General features: G+C 39.9%; 1 protein-coding gene across 3 annotated transcripts in view; it reads left to right on the forward strand.

The window, feature by feature from the left end:
* PBX3 (PBX homeobox 3) overlaps positions 1–19,658 on the forward strand; it is a 211,456-nt gene that overhangs the window by 172,075 nt on the left and 19,723 nt on the right. For all 3 annotated transcript variants that reach the window (XM_029062002.2, XM_029062003.2, XM_007669573.4), the window contains 3 exons: positions 4,218–4,459; positions 13,607–13,797; positions 17,359–17,494. In XM_029062002.2, the coding sequence (XP_028917835.1) occupies positions 4,218–4,459; positions 13,607–13,797; positions 17,359–17,494 (569 nt within the window). The remainder of the gene's footprint in view (positions 1–4,217; positions 4,460–13,606; positions 13,798–17,358; positions 17,495–19,658) is intronic.

The raw sequence follows: 19,658 nt of genomic DNA on the forward strand, positions 1-19,658 counted from the left end.
AAACTAAGAAGTACGATAGATCAAACATGCTGTGTGACTAAAATATTGAAAGATTTCAAGATTTTGTAGAATATATAAAGTTTTGTTATTTCCAAAGGAAATGAACTCCTATTTATTATGTGCTCATTTACCTGGATTATAGTTGGGTTTTGTAATTTCCCATAAGTAACTTGGTCTTTTTTTCCACCCTAAAATAGTTTTAAAGTTAAGGGGTTTACTACACATGGTTAAAAAAAACACCCAGACTTAATTTTTTGGAAGACAACTCTGTTGGAATCTCCCTCCCTAAACCTTACTCCGTATCTCCCAGTCTCCTACCATCCTGACTACCCACATCGCTGCCTCCTTCCAGTCTTCCCTCTCTTCCCAGTGCTTCTCCCAGATCCACTTAACATCTGCCTTCTTCTAACCTCCAACCTCCAGATCCTTCTCTCCTCCTTTCTAGGCCCAGGTCTTCCTGGCCCAATGCTTCTCCCGGGCCAGGGAGTCCCTGCCCCCACCAGCAATTTATTGAATATGCCATCGGCCTTCCTCTTGACCCTGGACTTTTTATTGGGCCACAGCTCCCCTCTACACTTCCCCTCTAAACCTCCCCTCCTACCAATATTCTTTCAACCCCATTCTTTCCCATGACTCCACGAGCCAGCTAACCCCTCCCCCCCCCCGCACCCACCTGCCTGCTTGCCTACCTGCTTCTGTACTCCATGGTCATATCCCAGTGTTCTGCTTGCCCTTCTTTTGGAATTCCCCTTTCTGATAGGTGGTTTTCTGGGGATAAGACAAACTTGCCTATGAACCCATGAAAATGTGGTTGCCGATTACTTTTAGAATTGTGATATATCACTCATAAAGTAAGTATAGAAGCTATTAACCCATTTTTTCTTCTGTATGAGGTTAACTGTGGGAGGGAGTTAACTTATGGGTTTCAAGTAAGTGCAATTTCAGTAGCATGTAAACATATGCTAAGGTATGTTCTGTCTTCCACTTAGCTTTTTCTTTTATGTTTTCTTAACTGGATGTCAGCAGATGCGTATTTGTAAAAATTGCAGTGTTTTCATTTGTATTTATTTCTTCGTAGGAACAAGGGACAATTTTTGTGTGTGATGGAACAGGCAGGATTGTGGGTTCCCCGTTGGCCTTTTTATCCATGTACATGCACCTGTGGGTGGACTTAACCATTAATGGAACCTTTTTCAAACACAAAGGTCAAACTAAATGTACACACATGCCTATACATATATTCGTCTTCCAAGCTATAAATTTTTTCCCCATTATTAAGATAATAAAGGGCCCTATCTTTCTATATTAAGGAATGTATAAGCACCACTGATGACTAATGAGCTCCTAATGAATCAAGTGTGGGACCTATTCCCAGGGAGGAAAATTTACAGCTGCGAAGATGTAAATACAAATATCCATTCTGACTGGCTCCAGTTAGGGTGGCTGTTTTGTCCAGTTTTATACTAGAGAGTCTGATTTCCAGCCGATCTGCCCGGTATGGATAGGGTATCGGATGCCATTATGTCCGCTTTTTCACAGTAACCCGCCAGCCTCCCTCTGCTTTGGTTCCTTCCTGCAACTGAGTTCTGCAATAAGGTAGCAGTGGCCATGAGCCGGGGATGGGACACAAGAGCCTTCTTCAGGGCTCTTGGATAAAGTGATGGGGAACTAGGTGACCTTGGACAGACTTCAGCAAAATGTTGCATATGACATCATTAAGGTATGCTGCCCTCCCTGCAAAACACATATGATGAAATGTGCATTCATCTGTAAATTCGTTGTGAGCGGGGAACTGTCTACCAACTCTGTTGTATTGTACTCTCCCGAGGGCTGAATACAGTGCTCTGCACACAGTAAGTGCTCAATAAATACCACTGATGGATTGATTGATCCATATGATATCTATGAAGGGCCCTTAGATGCTACCATAGACAGCTCCAATGTCACTCGCTTTTCTTCTCTGTTTACAAGTATCCTCTCTCTAATTGATTTTACTGGCCTTTCCTCCTAAAGCTCACCACTGTGCATTTTGTTTTTTTCTGTTTGTCACCTTTGGAGGCATCAAGACTATATAAAGATACGTTGAAGTTGTACCTGATTTTGGATCACATGTTGAAATAAGGACTAGGATGTATAAATGCAGGGAGAATCTAATCAGAACCTTGAAAATTAAGGAAAAGTATGTAAACAGATGGGAGAAATAAATGACCTTTATAGACTAAAATATAAATTTGAACAAATATTTTGATGAAGAAAACCTCAAATATTAAATATTTTGATGAAAAAGAAAGCCCCAAATATTGAATGTGAGCAAAAATTTGATGCAAAAGATAACTCCAAATACTGCAAAACTGAAAAAAACACAAACCAGGTTGTTACAGAAACAAGATCATAAAAGACAGATAAGGCAGAATTGTGAACTAAGTAGGATTCCCCAAAACCACCCCTGGGCAAAACAACAGGAGCAATTTTATACGTACAAATAAATAAAAGTATAGCCATAGGAGCGCCTGGTGAAAATATGCAATGCACAGGAGAACAGAGAGAGAGGGAGAGAGAAAGAGAGAGAATATGAAACCCCACATGTTGACAAAATCAGCTCATCCAAAATATATGTAACCTTTTCTGGGCTAGAGTAAAGTAGCAGTGTTTGGCCACAGCCTAGGCCCAGACTGCGTCTGCCTTAGCAATTTCATTTAAAACCATTTGGAAACTAACTTGTGACTCTCCAGATTAATTTTGTGGCCATGGTACTTAATATTGTCAAACCCTAGTTGATCTAGTAACAAATGATTTAGACTGCTGTTGACACCAATGTAATTCAGTGAAATTCTGAATTTTTTTTTTAAAGGAAGGTGGTGGTGTTACAGTGTGCAGTTAAGGGTGTTTTTAAAGCCTCGTCTCCTTGTGCCTCAGTTGTTTGCCAATGAAGTGCCTTGTTGAATCCGTGATTCAGAGCATCAAGGAATCAACCCTGATCTTAAAGGAATATATATTTTCTTCCAGTTAGCATATAAAATAGCAATGCTAGTGTTCAGTTGAGTACTTGGCAGTTTATAGATGTTACTGTCATGTAAGCTACACTCAACACAGAGTGTGCACCACTGTGTGTAAATAACAACAGGCGCAGACACAGAAGGCAGAATTCGAATGCAAACATGCTAGATGCCAACTTCACCCCCACAGGGATACTCTGGAACTAGTGCATGAATACCTGTTTTTAAACAAATTTAAAAAGGTTAATTGGGCTGGGATATTTTAGATCATGTTACATCTCTAATGAAAATGCTGATTTTGAACAGCCATGACTCTGGTGATTTTTACACCGCTGTAATTATTTTAAAACTTTGTTTTCAGTGTTGTTGATAACATCTTGGCAGAAAGCCTGCCTGACCTGATTAAACCTACAAATTGTCAGACTTGATCTATAGTACTCAGATGAGATTGCTGACTGGGCATCACTTAGGAAGTTCTTGATTTAAAAGAGAAATTAGATTGAGAATGTTCCCAGAAATGTATTGTAATATCAGTGGCACATTTTTTAACATGTATTTAGTGTCCTAGTTTATAGTTTGCTGGCAATTGCTTAACAGCCCTGTAATAATAAAAAAAAAAATCAGCATAGCTAATTAACTCATAATGTATGTGTTTCTGCTCCCCCTCAAATTACATGATGGAAAAGCACATCTAATTCTGTTTATTTTCCAGTTTTGGAGACAGCACGTAAATTAAACATTCGAAGGGAATTTTAAATTCTATGTCTGGCTAAACAAAAGAACCCACAAGCTACCTTTCGGTTTTTTAAGCATCGAAATTGTTTTTTCCCCTCTTCCTTATTTTCTGCTCTTCCCCATATTTTTTTTTTCCATTTTGTGTCTCTGACCTCTCATTTGAGGAACTGGAAACTTCCAGGTCCCCAGCCCATTAGGCCACTGAGTTTTTTCTTTTCTGGGGATCTATCCCTGGAGGGGTGAAATTAATGAGCTTGAATGGAGGAGAGGGGACTTAGGAAGCTGGGGCTGGGCATGAAGCTAAGCTTGAAAGGAGCTGTCTTATGTGGTAGAAAAATTCATTGGTAAAATGTGAACTAATAAAACGAATCAGTGCAAACTGCAGTGCAATGATATTGCTGTCTGACAGTTTTCTCAGATAAACAAAATATTTATCCCCATCTTTGTCTCTCTCTCTCTTTTCCTCCTCTCTCTTCTTTCTTGAAGGTCTCAGCATCAGAGGAGCCCAGGAAGAGGACCCTCCTGATCCCCAGCTAATGAGACTGGACAATATGCTTTTGGCAGAAGGGGTTTCAGGTCCTGAGAAAGGTGGGGGATCGGCAGCAGCAGCTGCAGCCGCAGCAGCCTCTGGAGGTTCTTCAGATAACTCTATTGAACACTCAGATTACAGAGCCAAATTGACCCAGATCAGACAAATCTATCACACAGAACTGGAGAAATATGAACAGGTCAGCAGCAACCACTCTGGGTGCACCTGCTATTGCTCTTCTGTTAGACTGTGTTAACCAATTTCCGGTGTTTTGATAAGTAGGAGTTAAAACAAAGAGAAAAGTAAATAAAAATATAAAAATCCAAGTGAATTGCTTTATGTTGAAAAAAGGGAGGTTTGTCACGACTTCTGAGATGATGCCAAACGCCTGTGTTTTCATGCCTACCCGTCCCACTCTTCCTTCCTTCCCTTTTGTCGACTACAGTCTCTCCCACCCCTATTTTCTGTCCTGTCAACACTCCGCCTAGATGTCTGTCCCAGCTCCTTTTGCCTCCTTACATCTACCCATCTCTCTTTGTTGCTGAATTGTACTTTCCAAGCGCTTAGTACAGTGCTCTGCACACAGTAAGCGCTCAATAAATTCGATTGAATGAATGAATACCCCATTTCCTTCCTCCTGGAATCCTAGTCCTACTCCAACTCTCTACCCTCATTGTTTTTAGCAAAAATCAAACATGTCAACACTCAGAAGCAGTGTGAAATTGTTATTAATTTAAGGGGGTTGTGCCTTGATGTATGGCATAAGTAACATTAAAGGAACCCAATTCTAAAATCAGAGTGCTTTTGTAGAGTGAGCTGAGAGCTCTCTAATCCTGTGGATGCCTTAATCCTGTAATGAATGCTTCTTGAGCAAATAACTGACGAGATTAATTTTTCGGTGAACAAAACTGCAGGATGCACAGTATGGCTTAAAGCCAGACCACCTTGGGCTATGATCTCTTCTGATCTCCCAAGCTAAGCAGGCTCTGGTCTAGTTGCTGTGTGGATGTGAGCCCTCCCAGAATAATTCCAATTGCTGCAGGAGGAGGTCTTGCTGATTAATTAGGGGGTTCTCTTTGATCTGAGACAGCATTGAACTAATAATCAAGCCTGGGGCTGGGAATTCTCTCCTCCAGTGGGTCTGTTCTTCAGATAAGCCAAAAAAACAAAAACAAAACCAGGTTCTAATCTCTTGAGGTGCTTAAATCTTACAAAAAGGGCCCTGGGATCTTGCGTTCTGGGATCCGTGATGGAGTAGTCTGTATTTCAGTCTGCCTTCTGGAATGCACTGTGCCATTCCAGTCAATCAGTAGTGTTTCTTGAGTACCTGAGTGGGCAGACCACTGTACTAAAAGCCTGGCTATTCTTCACTGATCTCCCTCCATATTCCCATTCTGTGGAGGGGCTGGAGCAGGGGTGAGATGGTCCTGGGTTTCTCCTAAGTGGTTAATACTTCTGATGGAATGGTTGGAATGAATTTATTGCTTTCATCACTAAGGTTGCAAAACAGCCTCTGTAATATTTCCTGATTGCCATAAAACGTTCTGAAAAATGCTTTTTGGGAATGGAAACCTCCCATATTTGGTCTGAGGTGAAGGTAGTTTTGAAAGGGACTAATGTTTATAAAGATTTTCCTGAGCATAAGTAATTGAAAACATAAGCAGTGGGGGTGGACAAGGAATATTAAAAACCTCAAGAAGGATTTAGATAAATTAATGTGAGATAAGTCCATATTGGATTATTAAAGCAAAAATTCATGGGTGTTAATAGGCATATATCTAACCTTGAGAGTGAGTGTTAAAAACCCTGCTGCTACCCTCAGAGACAGATTCTACGTTAAGTGGACCAGTGAGCCAACCCTGTAATGGCAGTGCTTGAAGCCGTATTTTCTTGGCAGAGCAAATTGGGAAGTAGTTGGGAGAGGAAAGAAGGAATAGTTAGCTGAAGGGGTAGATTGAAATTAGTATAGGAAGCCAGTAAGTTTAAATGGGATTTGGATTTCTATCTTCATTATCAGTATTTATTGAACATCCACTGAATGTAGAACACTGTATTAGATGTTTGAAGTATATGGTTAATGAAGGAGACACTGTCTCTGCCCTTTTAAAATATTTTAGTGTAATGGAGGTAATAGGCAGAATCAGGTAGTATAAGCAGTTGGAAAGAAATACCATGAAAAAAAATGAAATGAAACTGATATCGAAAGTGAGAAAAAAATACACTAATAAAAAAGTGGAATAAGTGTGAAGGATGCCTATTGAGATGACCTGAACAGGGAGGAGAAGAGTATTTGGGGAGTAGCTTCTGGAAGAGATGCTTTTAAGAGGCCTATTAAAAGTGAGAATGGAACACAATTGGTGATTTTGACATGGGATAGAGTTCCATGCAAGGAGGGTCGTGTACAGTGAGTTGGAAATGAGAGCTGGGGGAAGAGTGCATGTGTGCACATTAACAAAGGGGCTTTTGAGGTTAAAGTTTGATTTGATATATGATTTGAATATATAATATTTGATCTAAAGTAGGAAGTAGGCTATTTTGAATTAAAACTATATTCTGCATGTTATAAGTGCTTAGAGCAGTGCTCTGCACACAGTATGCTCTCAGTAAATATGATTGATTGGTGTTTTAAAACTGAAGTGTAGCCAAAGAATGGCTTTTTGTTAATTGAAAGGAAAATTTAGTATAGTGGTCATAATTCCAGAGTTGTGATCATTTTATTTTAAACAAAGAAAAACACTTGTCTGCAGGGGCTCCACAAAAAGTAAAAGCCCTAGGCACCCAGGAGAGTTAAATTGCCCTTGGATGGGAGAGTTAAGAACAAAATGCCACTAGGACATTAGCTTAGAGGAGCAAAGTATGTAAGCTACTGTAGCAAGAAAAGAGAGCAGAAAATCTAAGTCAAAAGCCTTGAATCCACCTCTTAGGAGTTTCTGTTTGCTGCATATAGGAACAGGTTAGCTACTGGTGGTTTTTGAGGTGGGGGTGGGGGTGCTGATGATGTGTTTTGAATGGCATTTTACAGCAAGCATGATGATGATACTCATTTACTAAGTACTCACTATATGCCAAAGCACTGGGGAGAATACAAGATAATCAGATCAGACACAGACCCTGTCCCACCCAGAGCTCACTATCTAAGAGGGAGAGGGATCAGATATTTTATGGTCCACTTGTCAGTGAAGAAACTGAGGTACAGAGAAGTTAAATGATTTACCCAAGGCAAGAAGCAAAGCTAAGTCTAGAACCCAGGCCTCCTGACTCCCAGCCCCATGTTCTTTCCTTTAGGCCAAGCTACTTCCATTTGAGGAAGATGATCTGGGCATCAGAATGTAGGATAGAGTCAAATTGGACCTTATCGAGTGGAGGTGGAGGCAGTGAGAGTGAGACCTGTAAGGAGACTGATGTAGTAGCCCTGCTGTGAAGTGAAGAGGGCTTGGACCAAGATGGTGCCAGTAAAAGAAAAAGAAAAAAAAACAGGATTTAGAGTCAGACTGGTTATAGGAAATGAAAAACAGAGCAGTAGAATAGGAGAATGCGTGTAGGGAGAGAGAAGAAACAAAGAACTCAGAGAAAAGCACTGAGGGACAATCCAAAGTTAAAGTGGGAGAGAAGGCAGAAGAGACAGGAAAGGAGACTGAGAAGAAGTTAAAGGGGTAGAAAGAAAACCAAAATGTAACTGTACTGGGGAAACCAAGCTGAGATAGTATGAAGGAGAAAGGAGTGGCCAGCAGCCAAGTGATCAAGGAGGATGATCGAAGTGCAGAATTCCCTTTCAACTGGGTTAAAAAGTCACTGGAGACCATGTTAAGCATGGCTTTAGTAGAATGAAGGGGATGAGAACCGGATTTCAAAGTGTCTTTTTATTTGTCCATCTTGGGTTATAATGGAAATGCTGGCAGAATCAGTGTGGGAACAACTCATCATTCACTTTCCATGAATTTAATAGCCCAGAATCCTCCACTTAAATTGCCAAGAGACATGAGGACTCTGAATGACAGAGACTTGGTGACAAATAGGAGGAACATGTGTTCTGAGGCCCTTAGTCTGAGAATTATGTTTGGTCTTTCATGTTTATCTTTGCTATAAAGAAATAAACTACTTTGGACCCTTAAAGCGATTCACTTTGTTGTATTCTGCAATGGAGCTGTAATGAAAATGTATCTGTAGCCTGTTTAGATTTAGATTGCCATGAAATTAACAAACACCACGACTGCAGTAAATTAAAGTACCTTATAAACAGTCGCATTTACAAAGCTGAGGAGTCTAGAGCTATAGTTTGAGCTAAAATAAATTCAGACTGGTATCCTTAGTTTTTCCTTTTCATATGTTGTTGTCGTGTTGATACCTCTTAAAATGCAAGTTAAAAATAGTTTTCAGAATGTCATTTGATTTTATGCAAGATCCAGGTTTAATGATTCCCAAGGTCTTCCATTTTTAGTCCGCTACCTCCATTTACAAAGGCTTCAGCTGAAATGTCAGAGCTATCTGTCCAAACCCGAGGAAATCAGAGTAGGTTCTCAAGTACTGCTACAGCAGAGAGAGGCAGAGCTGATTTAAAACATGTAACTTTTCCCCTGTTGATCCTGACACCCAGATATGTCTGCTTTACAGAAATATGATAATTTTCCAAAGCTTTCAGCAAACCGTCTTCTAGCACTTTGTCTCAGGAACGTTGCCTGTCTATACTGCAAAGAGACGAACTTGACTGCATCCCTGCCTGTCGCTTGTTGATTGGCCAAAAGTTTTGAAAGGTTGTTTTGTCCTACAAATATAGAGAATGCCAAAAAAGCGTGTATCTTACCTTCCAAATGTTCTTATGTGATTCGCCCCTCAACCCTTGGCATATAATACATTCTTAGAGTCTGCACTCTCTGCCTAGGAGGACTTTGGTTTTAAATGAAAAAGGGCTCTTATTGGACAGGACTTTTTTGATCTGTCTCCCTGGCTACCAGATGGACAGATTGCTTTTTACAGACAGTTTGATTTAGATATTTGTTGCTTGCTATGTGAATGCACTTTAAAAAAAGGGAGAAAATGTCACGCCATGAGCAGCTCTCCCACTTTGCTTGTGCCAGGAGAAATGCTTGTACACAGGCAGTTCTGTTCATAATTTACAGCTACTATAATAGAGATGACATGTTGAAAGCTATCTTCTATAATTACATTGAGATACATTTTTGCTCAAGGCAGAAGTATTGTAAGGGTCCCAAGCTTCCCCAAGCATCTGGGAACCTGCTTTCAGGATTCAGAGAAGCCTTTCGATTTCACCCCATATCAGGGTGAAGCACTGAAGCCAGGCAAGTGTCCCTGAATATGCTGAAAGCTAATCAGATGCAGTTTGCCTGCTTGGCAGCCTTATTGTTGCTGAAGAGCATTTTGGGAATGGATAGTTGAATGGTGAACCAAAGTATTCTTTGACATTTTCTAGAATTCTGCCTAATGGTTAGTGATCGTATACTCGTAGAGGATTTTTGATAATGTCAGTTTATCCAACCTTCCCTTCCCATATCCTATTTGCCATTTTCAGGTAACAGCGAGGGTAAAAAAAAAAAAAAGAATAGACTACCTTATCGGCAATAAATAAACATGACAAAGTTAACATCGCCAAGCCAGACTTTATTCTTCAGTTCTCAGAGGTTCTTTGCCTCTTGCTAGCATTGTGCTGATGTCAGCTTTTATACCAGACTTTTTTTCTTTTTTGGTGTGGAATTTACTTGCTTGAAAGTTCTTTACAGAGATGCCCCCTGTGACCTCAAGATTTAGTGAAGACAATTAATCCTTTTGTATTTAAATGAATAAATTGTATCTCTTTACTATTTGACATATTTTCATAAATGGTAGTACAAAATTTCCACATCAGGTTTTACTTTTGGGAAAACATATGCTCACTTTTTTGCAGAATGTAGAGTAAGTTAAACTTATTTTAAAATATTCAAATCACCTATTTTGTTGCTCCCAAACTAGGCAATCATTTGACTTAAGCTGAGTTGGATTTTACTATTGATTAGAAAAATTTCCCACATATTATCAGTCGTATTTTATGGCAATTTTTGGTTGCCTAAGCTTCATTCTTACGAATTTAGGAAGTGACTTAAGAATGTGATCCATGAGAAATCTCGGTTTAGCAAGTGTGGCTTGTAGTGAGACTTCATTGTGCTGAGAGAAAACTGACAATGTCGTAATTTGTGCCCATGTGAGTATTTTTGAGTCAAAAGCAAGTATTGGTTAAAGAGCAAGATTTGGGGGAACTTAACTCGCTAAATCAAGATTTCACCTCTTATAAACACACCAGAAGAGAAATAATTTCATGACTTGACAAGTTTTCCGTGGATGTAGACTATAATAGTTACTAGTTAGAGTGGCTTCATAGAGATGGTTATCCATGGATCTGGAAATCTGTTGTAGAGTCTCTTGAAGGAGCAGATTTTGGGGAGAAACGGTTGTGATTTATAATCTTAACCGGGCTGTCTAGGTGCACTGTGAAGGTTCAGTCCAGGCTTCAGCTACTCACCGAGAATCACCCAAATTGATCATAGTACATTGTGCCCTATGTCTGATGTTACAAGCTTTGTGGAGATATGAGCTTGCAAATCTGAAGTCTGTTAAAGTTCCAAAAGGAAAACTTCAGTTTTCATTGCAAACCTATTCCAGCTTATACATTTCCTTAAAGTCCCTGATTGATTTGAATTTCCCTTTCCCTAAGGCTCAAAATAATGTACAGTATTTACATTCTAAGTTGAGGGACTAGGAAATTTCAAAAATTGAGACAACTGGCTCTCCGGGAATGAAAAGACAGGGGAAAGAAAATATGAGAATCTTTAGTCTTTTTCTCCTCTGCTAAATGTTGCTCAGGTTTAATGAACCATTAGTGCAGGTGCTGTGGCCCTCTTGGCCACTTTTTTGGTTCCAACGTCCATTTTAATGGAGAAATTAGGGATGTGTAATAGAAATGGTGCCATGTCCACAGCAATGCTAGACCCTTGAATTTAAGGCACTTTAAACAGTGTCAGTGGTCCATGTATTCAGTAAGTCCAGCACTGGGAGAGTGTACAAAGCCAGCATTTCAGAAATCATTGCCATCTCTTTGCATTGATTTGATTTTTTTTTGGCAGCATTTTACATGAAGTAGCATTTTACACCTTTTAAGGGATAGAAAATGAGACTTGAAGTACCCCGTGAGCTGCTCTGAAAGTAGTGCAGGCGATGATGTAAATTAGGCTGTAATTTACTTTCTGTAGTGTAAAGAAAAAAAAATCACTTTGCCTGAAGTGTATGCATCTTTCTTAAGGGTGTACCCAGATTTTAATTATCTAAATGTAAATACTTAACGAATTTTACTTAGAGTAATGAGCTAAAGTGCACACTACATAAATGAGATGTTCTAATTAATCATGTATGAACTACTGGTTTAAAGAAAAGCTATGTGAATTCTGCAAATGTTGGGCTATTGCCAAATTGTTAATCAGCATTTGCATTCATAGATGGCTTCACTTAATAAGTTGTGAGACATTCAGCAAATGTTTTAGGAAATTATGAGTTTTTAGATGCATAAACTTTTTGCTCTTCACCCCTTTTCCTCAAATGCACTCTTTTTATGAAAGCTGTTGGTTTTGAAAATAGGGATGTTATATTAATACCCCAGGACTAATGAATAGGTAAAGTGAAATTCATTTTTTACCAAAACACATGCAATGTCATTCATATGATTTACTAGAGAATACTCCAAGTTTAAAGTAATGAAAAAAATCACTTGTGCAAAAGTGAAATGTGTTCCCATACACAATAGAAAAGTTGTTAGAACATTAATATATGGCATTTACACCCTACTGACAAAACTTACATGTCCTGAAAGTTCTATTCCTGAATAGAAAGCCAGCAGACTGCTTGAGATAATATGGTTATGGAAAACAAATGAAAAGTACATCCTAATTACCATGTCCAAATACTTTCTTAACAAATCTTACTCGGTTTTCCAAAGCCTACTAGCAAAAAATTAACAAAAAGCAATAGCTTAATATTAGCTTATATTCCTTGGCCTGAAAATGTTATTTCTCCCTTTGCAACTTTGATCCCTAAAGTGACCAAAAATGCAGATCATGAAAGCAAAAAAGGGGAAGATCTACATAATTGGACAAAATTTGTGACAGCTGCCAGCCTCATCTAAGACGAAGTCCAGATAGCTGCAGTGTCATTGCCTGTGCAGAGAGTCTGAATGTCTCAGTTTGGGATGAGGCATTGATTGGGCTGGATCTCATGAGAAGCCCAGTACAGTGTCCTACCTGTCTTAGCTTAAGGCTATAAAAGGGACTTCTGGTTTCCAAACTGCCAGATCATAACCTTTCAGTGCTGCAGGGCCTAGGGTGTAACGTAAAGACAAAAACGTTATATGGTTTCAGGGTATCTGTACTGCTGGATTTATTTGAAAGAAATGGCTCTCTGTCTCTTTTAAGCCTAAGCCTGGGGATTCTCAAAAGATTTTAAGCTCTTTAACAGGACATAGAAGGCTAAACCATAACATACTGTATGTGAGCAATGTACACTAAGTCTGGACGGGAAGTGTGCATTATCCTTCAAAATGCAATAGGCCTTGTCTGTACAATTGCTTTCCTGCCCCCCATTTGGACTTGGGTTAGGCACAATTCCAGCAATAGGATAGATATTGAGCATCAAAAGGATGTGGATACCATCATTTTATTCAAAATTATTTTCAATGAAGGCTGTAGTTGCTGGCAGTATCATAGGGGAAGGTAGGTATGACATAGCCAGAGAAAACCACAGTGGCTTCCTCTTAGAATTAAAAAGCACGGAGGAAGTATTTAAAGAGGACAGGATACACTTTATGGAAAAATGGGGAGTGAGTCTCAGGGTATTTTGAGAATGAGGTTGAGCTGATTTTTCTTGAAGAAGACATCACCCTTTCCTCCCCACATGATTCTGCTGTCTTTGCTGTGTGACCTTGGGCAAGTGACTTCACTTCTCTGTGCTCAGTTACCTTATCTGTAAAATGGGGATTAAGACTGTGAGTCCTATGTGGGAGAGGGACTGTGTCCAACCCAATTACCTTGTATCTACCCCAGTGCTTAGTATAGTGCCTGGCACATTTTAAGTGTTTAACAAATACTGTTATCCTTATTACTACAAGAACCACTGGGCACCTATTGCTGCACAATTCCAGCTACATGAGGGCCTGGTAGGGGCATTTTACCGCTTGATAAGTATCTTGGAGCTATCCCTGTGGAGTGAGAATTGCCACCTGTTCACAATATGGAAAATCAGAGATGTTGCCCAGGGGCAATAAGGCAAAATTCCTGACATCTAAAGAATGCTCTTTTCCCCCCCCCCGCAGGCATGTAATGAATTCACTACGCATGTGATGAACCTTCTCCGAGAACAGAGTCGAACGCGCCCCATTTCCCCAAAAGAGATCGAAAGGATGGTGGGCATCATTCATCGAAAATTCAGTTCCATTCAGATGCAGCTCAAACAAAGCACTTGTGAAGCAGTAATGATTTTAAGATCAAGGTTCCTTGATGCCAGGTAAGAGGGCCTGTTTGCTCTGCATTAAGAAGACATTATCCATACTGGGGGAAGAGAGAGCAAAGGGGAAGGAGGCTAAAGATGGGGTAAGCCCATTCTCTGGCTGCAAAAGACTCCTGATTTTTATATTTTTAGGTAAAGTTATTTGGCTGCTTTACTCAGCTAGTTTAGGACGTCTATAAACAGGAATGACTCGGATGTTCAACAGTGCTACAGACTTCCTGCTTAAAAGAGGTTATATTGTTCCCGTAATGTGCAGTTATGAATATTCGCAAGCAAAATTTAAATAGGGTTTCAGGGAACAAATGTGATTTCAAAAAATATATTGTAGATTTAGATCTTCCTCTATAAATAAAATAGTGGTAAATTCTAAAATTGATTTTAGGTTTTGAATTTTCACTCCACATTTCTTGTAGGGAAGATCTTTAGGACAGTAATAGGATGCAAATCTATTTAGGGATTACTTATTTTTGTTTTTAGCATTTGTGTCTATGGATTTAATCTTTTACTATTGTTTAGATCCACTAGCCTCCCCCCATTAAACTGCAGGCTCTTGGAGGGCTGAGATCTTGTCTTGTACTTCCATTGTATGTTCCCAAGCATCAGCGTGGCTCAGTGGAAAGAGCACGGGCTTGGGAGCCAGAGGTCATGGGTTCGTATCCCAGCTCTGCCACTTGTCAGCTGTGTGACTGTGGACAAGTCACTTCACTTCTCTGTGCCTCAGTTCCCTCATCTGGAAAATGGGGATTAAGAGTGTGAGCCTCATGTGGGACAACTTGATTACCCTGTATCTACCCCGGCGCGTAGAACAGTGCTCTGCACATAGTAAGTGCTTAACAAATACCAACATCTAATAGTCTCTGCATATAGTCAGTTGTTCAATCAGTGCTGTGGATGACAGCGGTGATTAACTTGCCTCCCCTCCACCAAGGAAAGGATGTAGTAACATAGCTACCTAGCTGGAATTAACTAAAACAATTAAAAGAACTTCTCCACCTCTTGTTTGCAACATAAAATAGAAAGCTTTCTAATTTACAGTATGTGAGTGAAGACTCTGCTTTCCAGGAACTTTAAGTAAAATTGATCAGGGAACTTTGCTCAGTGGATAGAGGACAGGCCTGGGAGTCAGAAGGTCCTAGGTTCTAATCTCTGCTCCACCACATGTCTGCTGTGTGACCTTGGGCAAGGCACTTAATTTCTCTGGGCCTCAGTTACCTCATCTGTAAAATGGAGATTAAGAGTGTGAACCCCATGTGGGACAGGGACCGTGTCCAACCTGATTAATATATCTACCCCAGTGCTTAGAACAGTACTTGGAACAGAGTAAATGCTTTACAAGTACAATAACAGTAATAATAATAACAACTTAAGCTGTGATTGAAACACTGGGGGCATTTTGTCCAAAGTGCTGGGAATATTTTGCCTCATTGCCATGATGCCAGTCTGGCCTGAGGACAACTTGAGTACCGTAAAAGTTACCACCAATTCAGTCTTAACTGCAGTGGCGTTTACAGACTTGTTCTTTCCTTAGGGCAGGTAAGATCAATAAATCCCACCACGGGATCAGTCGCAAAATTAATGATGGTAAAATTACCTGTCATCTATGTGGAAAAGAAACTTATTCAGTGGATTTAGTTCTGAGCTTGAGTTCTAAGAGTTATCTGGGAAAGAGCTGGGGAGCAATAATAATAATAATTATGGTATCTGTTAAGCACTTACTATGTGCTAAGCACTGTTCTAAGTGCTGGGGCAGATACAAGGTAATCAGGTTATCCCACATGAGGCTCACAGTCTTTGTCTCCATTTTACAGATGAGGTAACTGAGGCAAAAAGAAGTGAAATGACTTGCCCAAGGTCACACAGCAGACAAGTGGCAGAGCAGGGCTGAGAACCCACGTCCTCTGACTCCCAAGCCCATGCTCTTGCCGTTAAGCCATGCTGCCTCTCTTAATGCCATTAATACAATTGAGCATCTCTAGAGCAACTTTGGAGAAAAAAATCACAGGGAAATATATTTAGCAAATTCCAAGAACCATTTAAATAGCAAAATGAGGCTTTTTTAAAAATCCCTCTACCTGCAATAATAAAAACAAAGTAAACTGGGCAGGAGAGAATTAGGAGAGGAACCGAACTTTGTGGAGAGATTTCTGCCACGGGAATCTGTAGCTGGTAGCATGGTGATACTGATGGAACCCAACACTATGGGATTGATGCTCCACTGCATATTAGCCTAAGGCACAGGCATCTTGATTGCAACCAACCCTGGGGGAATGAAACTTGAGAGAAAAATGCTTAATGGGCGTTTTCTAAAAAATGTTCTTCCAAGAAAATAAATAAAGCATAAGCTGGAAATCTCTTTTATGTCCCCCAAATACATGCAAATGCAGGGATTCTGTTTCATATGCTCTGCAAGGCCTTTCAACAAGGCCTACGCCCTGGGAAGGGAAGATTGTTGCGCTCCAGGCAAAAATGCTGTTAGCTCTGTGGCTCCCTTGCTCCCTCCTGCTTCCTACCTGCTCTGCCCTTGCAATCAAATCCGACACACATCTTTCAGACAATTGGGCAGAGTCAAGGATGCACCAGAACAATACATTTAAAAACAAATCTACTTAGGCCTCTGCCTTTTTCAGCGCAAGTGCTACAGTTTGGATATTGCGTTCAAGGTTTCAGGGAAGCTCTGGTCCCTAAAGCTTATGATGTGAATGAATCAGACCAAGTCTGCAATTTTCAGTGAACTTGAGGCCCAAAGACACCCATTCACAGAGCTTCATTTTGTGTCTGGAAGCTTTGAGAAGAATTTCAGAGTCTGAGGCAGAGAGGGCTCCTAGACATAGATGATTGCTTGGATTAAACGAGTGGCTGTTATAAGGTGAAATCCTATGTAGGCCAAGCATCTTGATATCAAAACCCCAACTATAATGAAAATTCTATTTCTTGGCCATTTGAAATGTATTGTTTGTATTAATGAATGACCCAAATTTACTTTTACTTCCTAGCATATATGCTTCTCTGAAGAATTTGCTGAATAATGTGTTGTGGTTTGGGGTGAAAAGACTATCATAGTCATGCCTTTGACCACATGACAGTATCGTTTAATGAATGAGTGTGTTTTTGTTTTGTTTTTGTAATTTCAGCAATACAATAACCATTTAGTTTACAGCCCCTCAGTACTGGGGCAATATTCAGATATTCTGCAAGGTGGTCCATCTTTCTGTGTTCTGATCCTGGGGAGGGGTCCTTCATGGTCATAAATGGGATCAGGAATCTTCTCCATCCCTTGTAAAACTCTTTTCCTGAGCTAGAAGGAGCTATTTTTTTTTCTGCCTCTGGTTCAGAGAATTGGACTGTACAGCAGGAGGGATGGGTTAAGCCCATTTCTGAGTGTGGGGTGAGAAAATGGCACATCCTCAGGTGCTCCAGTTCGGCTATACAGTGGGGACAGGGAGGAACTTCAGCTCTTTAACCCGTTTAATAACCAAACTTTTCTCTAATATATTTAATTCAGAATAAATTTCTCTCTGTCAGTGTTATAACAGAAAAACATAATGTAACTTGTTTCAGGCGAAAAAGACGAAACTTCAGCAAACAGGCAACAGAAATCTTGAACGAGTATTTTTACTCACACCTCAGCAACCCTTACCCCAGTGAAGAAGCCAAAGAAGAGCTGGCAAAGAAATGCAGCATCACAGTATCCCAGGTAAGGTGAGGCTCTGATTATGGCCACCATCTTGACCAGCCTAGTCTGCTGAGCTGGAAATCACCGAGCTGTGTCTCCTCTCTTTAAACAGTGGTTCTATCCAACATACCTTCTCGTTTGAATCAGCCATTTACTTTGGTTTGGATGAAAAGAGACCTTTCAGGAAGATCTACAAAAAAATCTAGGCATCTTATCATTTATATCAATTTTTATTGTTTAGGAAATAATGGAATTGGAATCAAACTAAGGATTAGAAAGCCTTTTTTTTTGGCCTTTCTCAACATGCATCTTCAAAAGTAAGAGTGGTACTAAAGTGAGCAGAAAGCCAAACTTGACACCCAGTCATCTTTCCAGTAAATGACAAATAATCCAGTCTGATGAAGTTAGATGACTCACCAGACTTTTGCCAGGTAGAGGCTGGTTTATCTGGGGAGGAAAGGAAACTATAAAAGTTGTTTTGACTCTCATTCATTCATTCAGTCATATTTATCGAGCGCTTACTATGTACAGAGCACTGTACTAAGCACTTGGAAAGTACAATTTGGCAACAGATAGGACAATCCCTACCCAACAATGGGCTCTCCATTCCTCTATAGAAGAACTCTGTAGTTATATCAAAGGGCTAGAGAGGCCTTTAGGACATTAGGAACCATTATGCAAAGCGAGTAATTCTCCATCAGTTGCCTGTTACTTTGACATGTCATTGTAATAAAATACTGCCTCTAACCAAGCTCTGTTGTCTCTGGCAAGAACCTTTCTGTTGGGCCTAGGGCTTACCATTTTCAATAAATGTGAAAGCTTCTGAACCAGGAGATGAGGTCCTTGTACATCCTGTGGAATAAGTCTAAATAATGGCTTTGGTATGGTTTAAATTCTATTTTTAGTTATAAAGTGAACCTTACGCAGAACTTTCTAATAGCAGCAAAGTTAATCAAACTAACTAGAGAAGAATGATATAAGAAAGGCCACCCCTCAGTAGAGTGGTCAGTATCTTTAAGCGGGCATAGGAAACCAAACTTGACAACATTTCTAAATTTCAGTTCATGCTTCTTGGGTTCCCGATGCTCATACCTTCAAGTTCCAGCGAGGCTTACTTATCAATATTTCAAGTCATATATTTAAAGGAACAGTGCTTGAGGTTAATGTGCTATCTATTAATGATTTGCAGGCTCTGTATTTGACATTATTAACAACATAACCTCCGGAGCAACCTTAACCTCTATAATTAAGATTTGATTTGAAGTGGTGGACGTTCAGCCTGCAGCTTTTTGATAGACTTGAAGTGTTGTGTTATTGCTTGCAAAACCCATACCTAAGAACACAGTATCATCACTCAATAGAGGCCAAATGAAACCAATTCCTTCTGTTTGTCTTTTTTCAGATTCAGAATGTCACTTCTTAGAGAACTTTTTTTTTCTTGGCATGCATTGTTGTTTGTACCCCACCATTTCTTCCAGCATCCTACATCTCAGTGTGTCCACACAATCTCACAATGTTTGAAGAACGTTCTTCTAGTACCCTAATAGTGTGCTAGCCAAACGTAATGAAAACGTGCAGTTTGGAAGAACTAAGTGACCTTGGGCAAGTCACTCACCCTTTTGTGCCTCAGTTTTTCATCTGTAATATAGAGCTAACAATTCCTTCCTCTCCCTCACGAGGTTGGTGTTCCACAAATCCAAATTGATACTGATAAGAATAATAATAATAATAATGATAATAACTTTAGTTACTATTATAATTGATTGTTAAGAATATTAGTCATTTTACAAATTAGGAAATTCAGAAAGTCTGAAATTGAATGGTTTTCTTAGTTGTAGGGAAGTTAAAACAATGGAATAATAATAATAATAAAAATAATGATGGTTTTTGTTAAGAGCTTACTATGTGCCAAGCACTCTTCTAAGCGCTGAAGTAGATACACGGTAATCAGGTTGTCCCATGTAGGGGTCACAGTATTCATCCCCATTTTACAGATGATGAAACTGAGGTACAGAGAAGTTAAGTGACTTGCCCAAAGTCACACAGCTGATAAGTGGCGGAGTCGGGATTAGAAACCATGACCTCTGACTCCCAAGCTCGTGCTCTTTCCACTAAGCCACGCTGCTTCTCAATGAACCAGGACCCTGCCTTTGATATCTCCAGAAGGCTATTTCTCAATTATTCC

Source organism: Ornithorhynchus anatinus, chromosome 4 (genome assembly GCF_004115215.2).
Source record: "Ornithorhynchus anatinus isolate Pmale09 chromosome 4, mOrnAna1.pri.v4, whole genome shotgun sequence".
NCBI lineage: Eukaryota > Metazoa > Chordata > Mammalia > Monotremata > Ornithorhynchidae > Ornithorhynchus > Ornithorhynchus anatinus.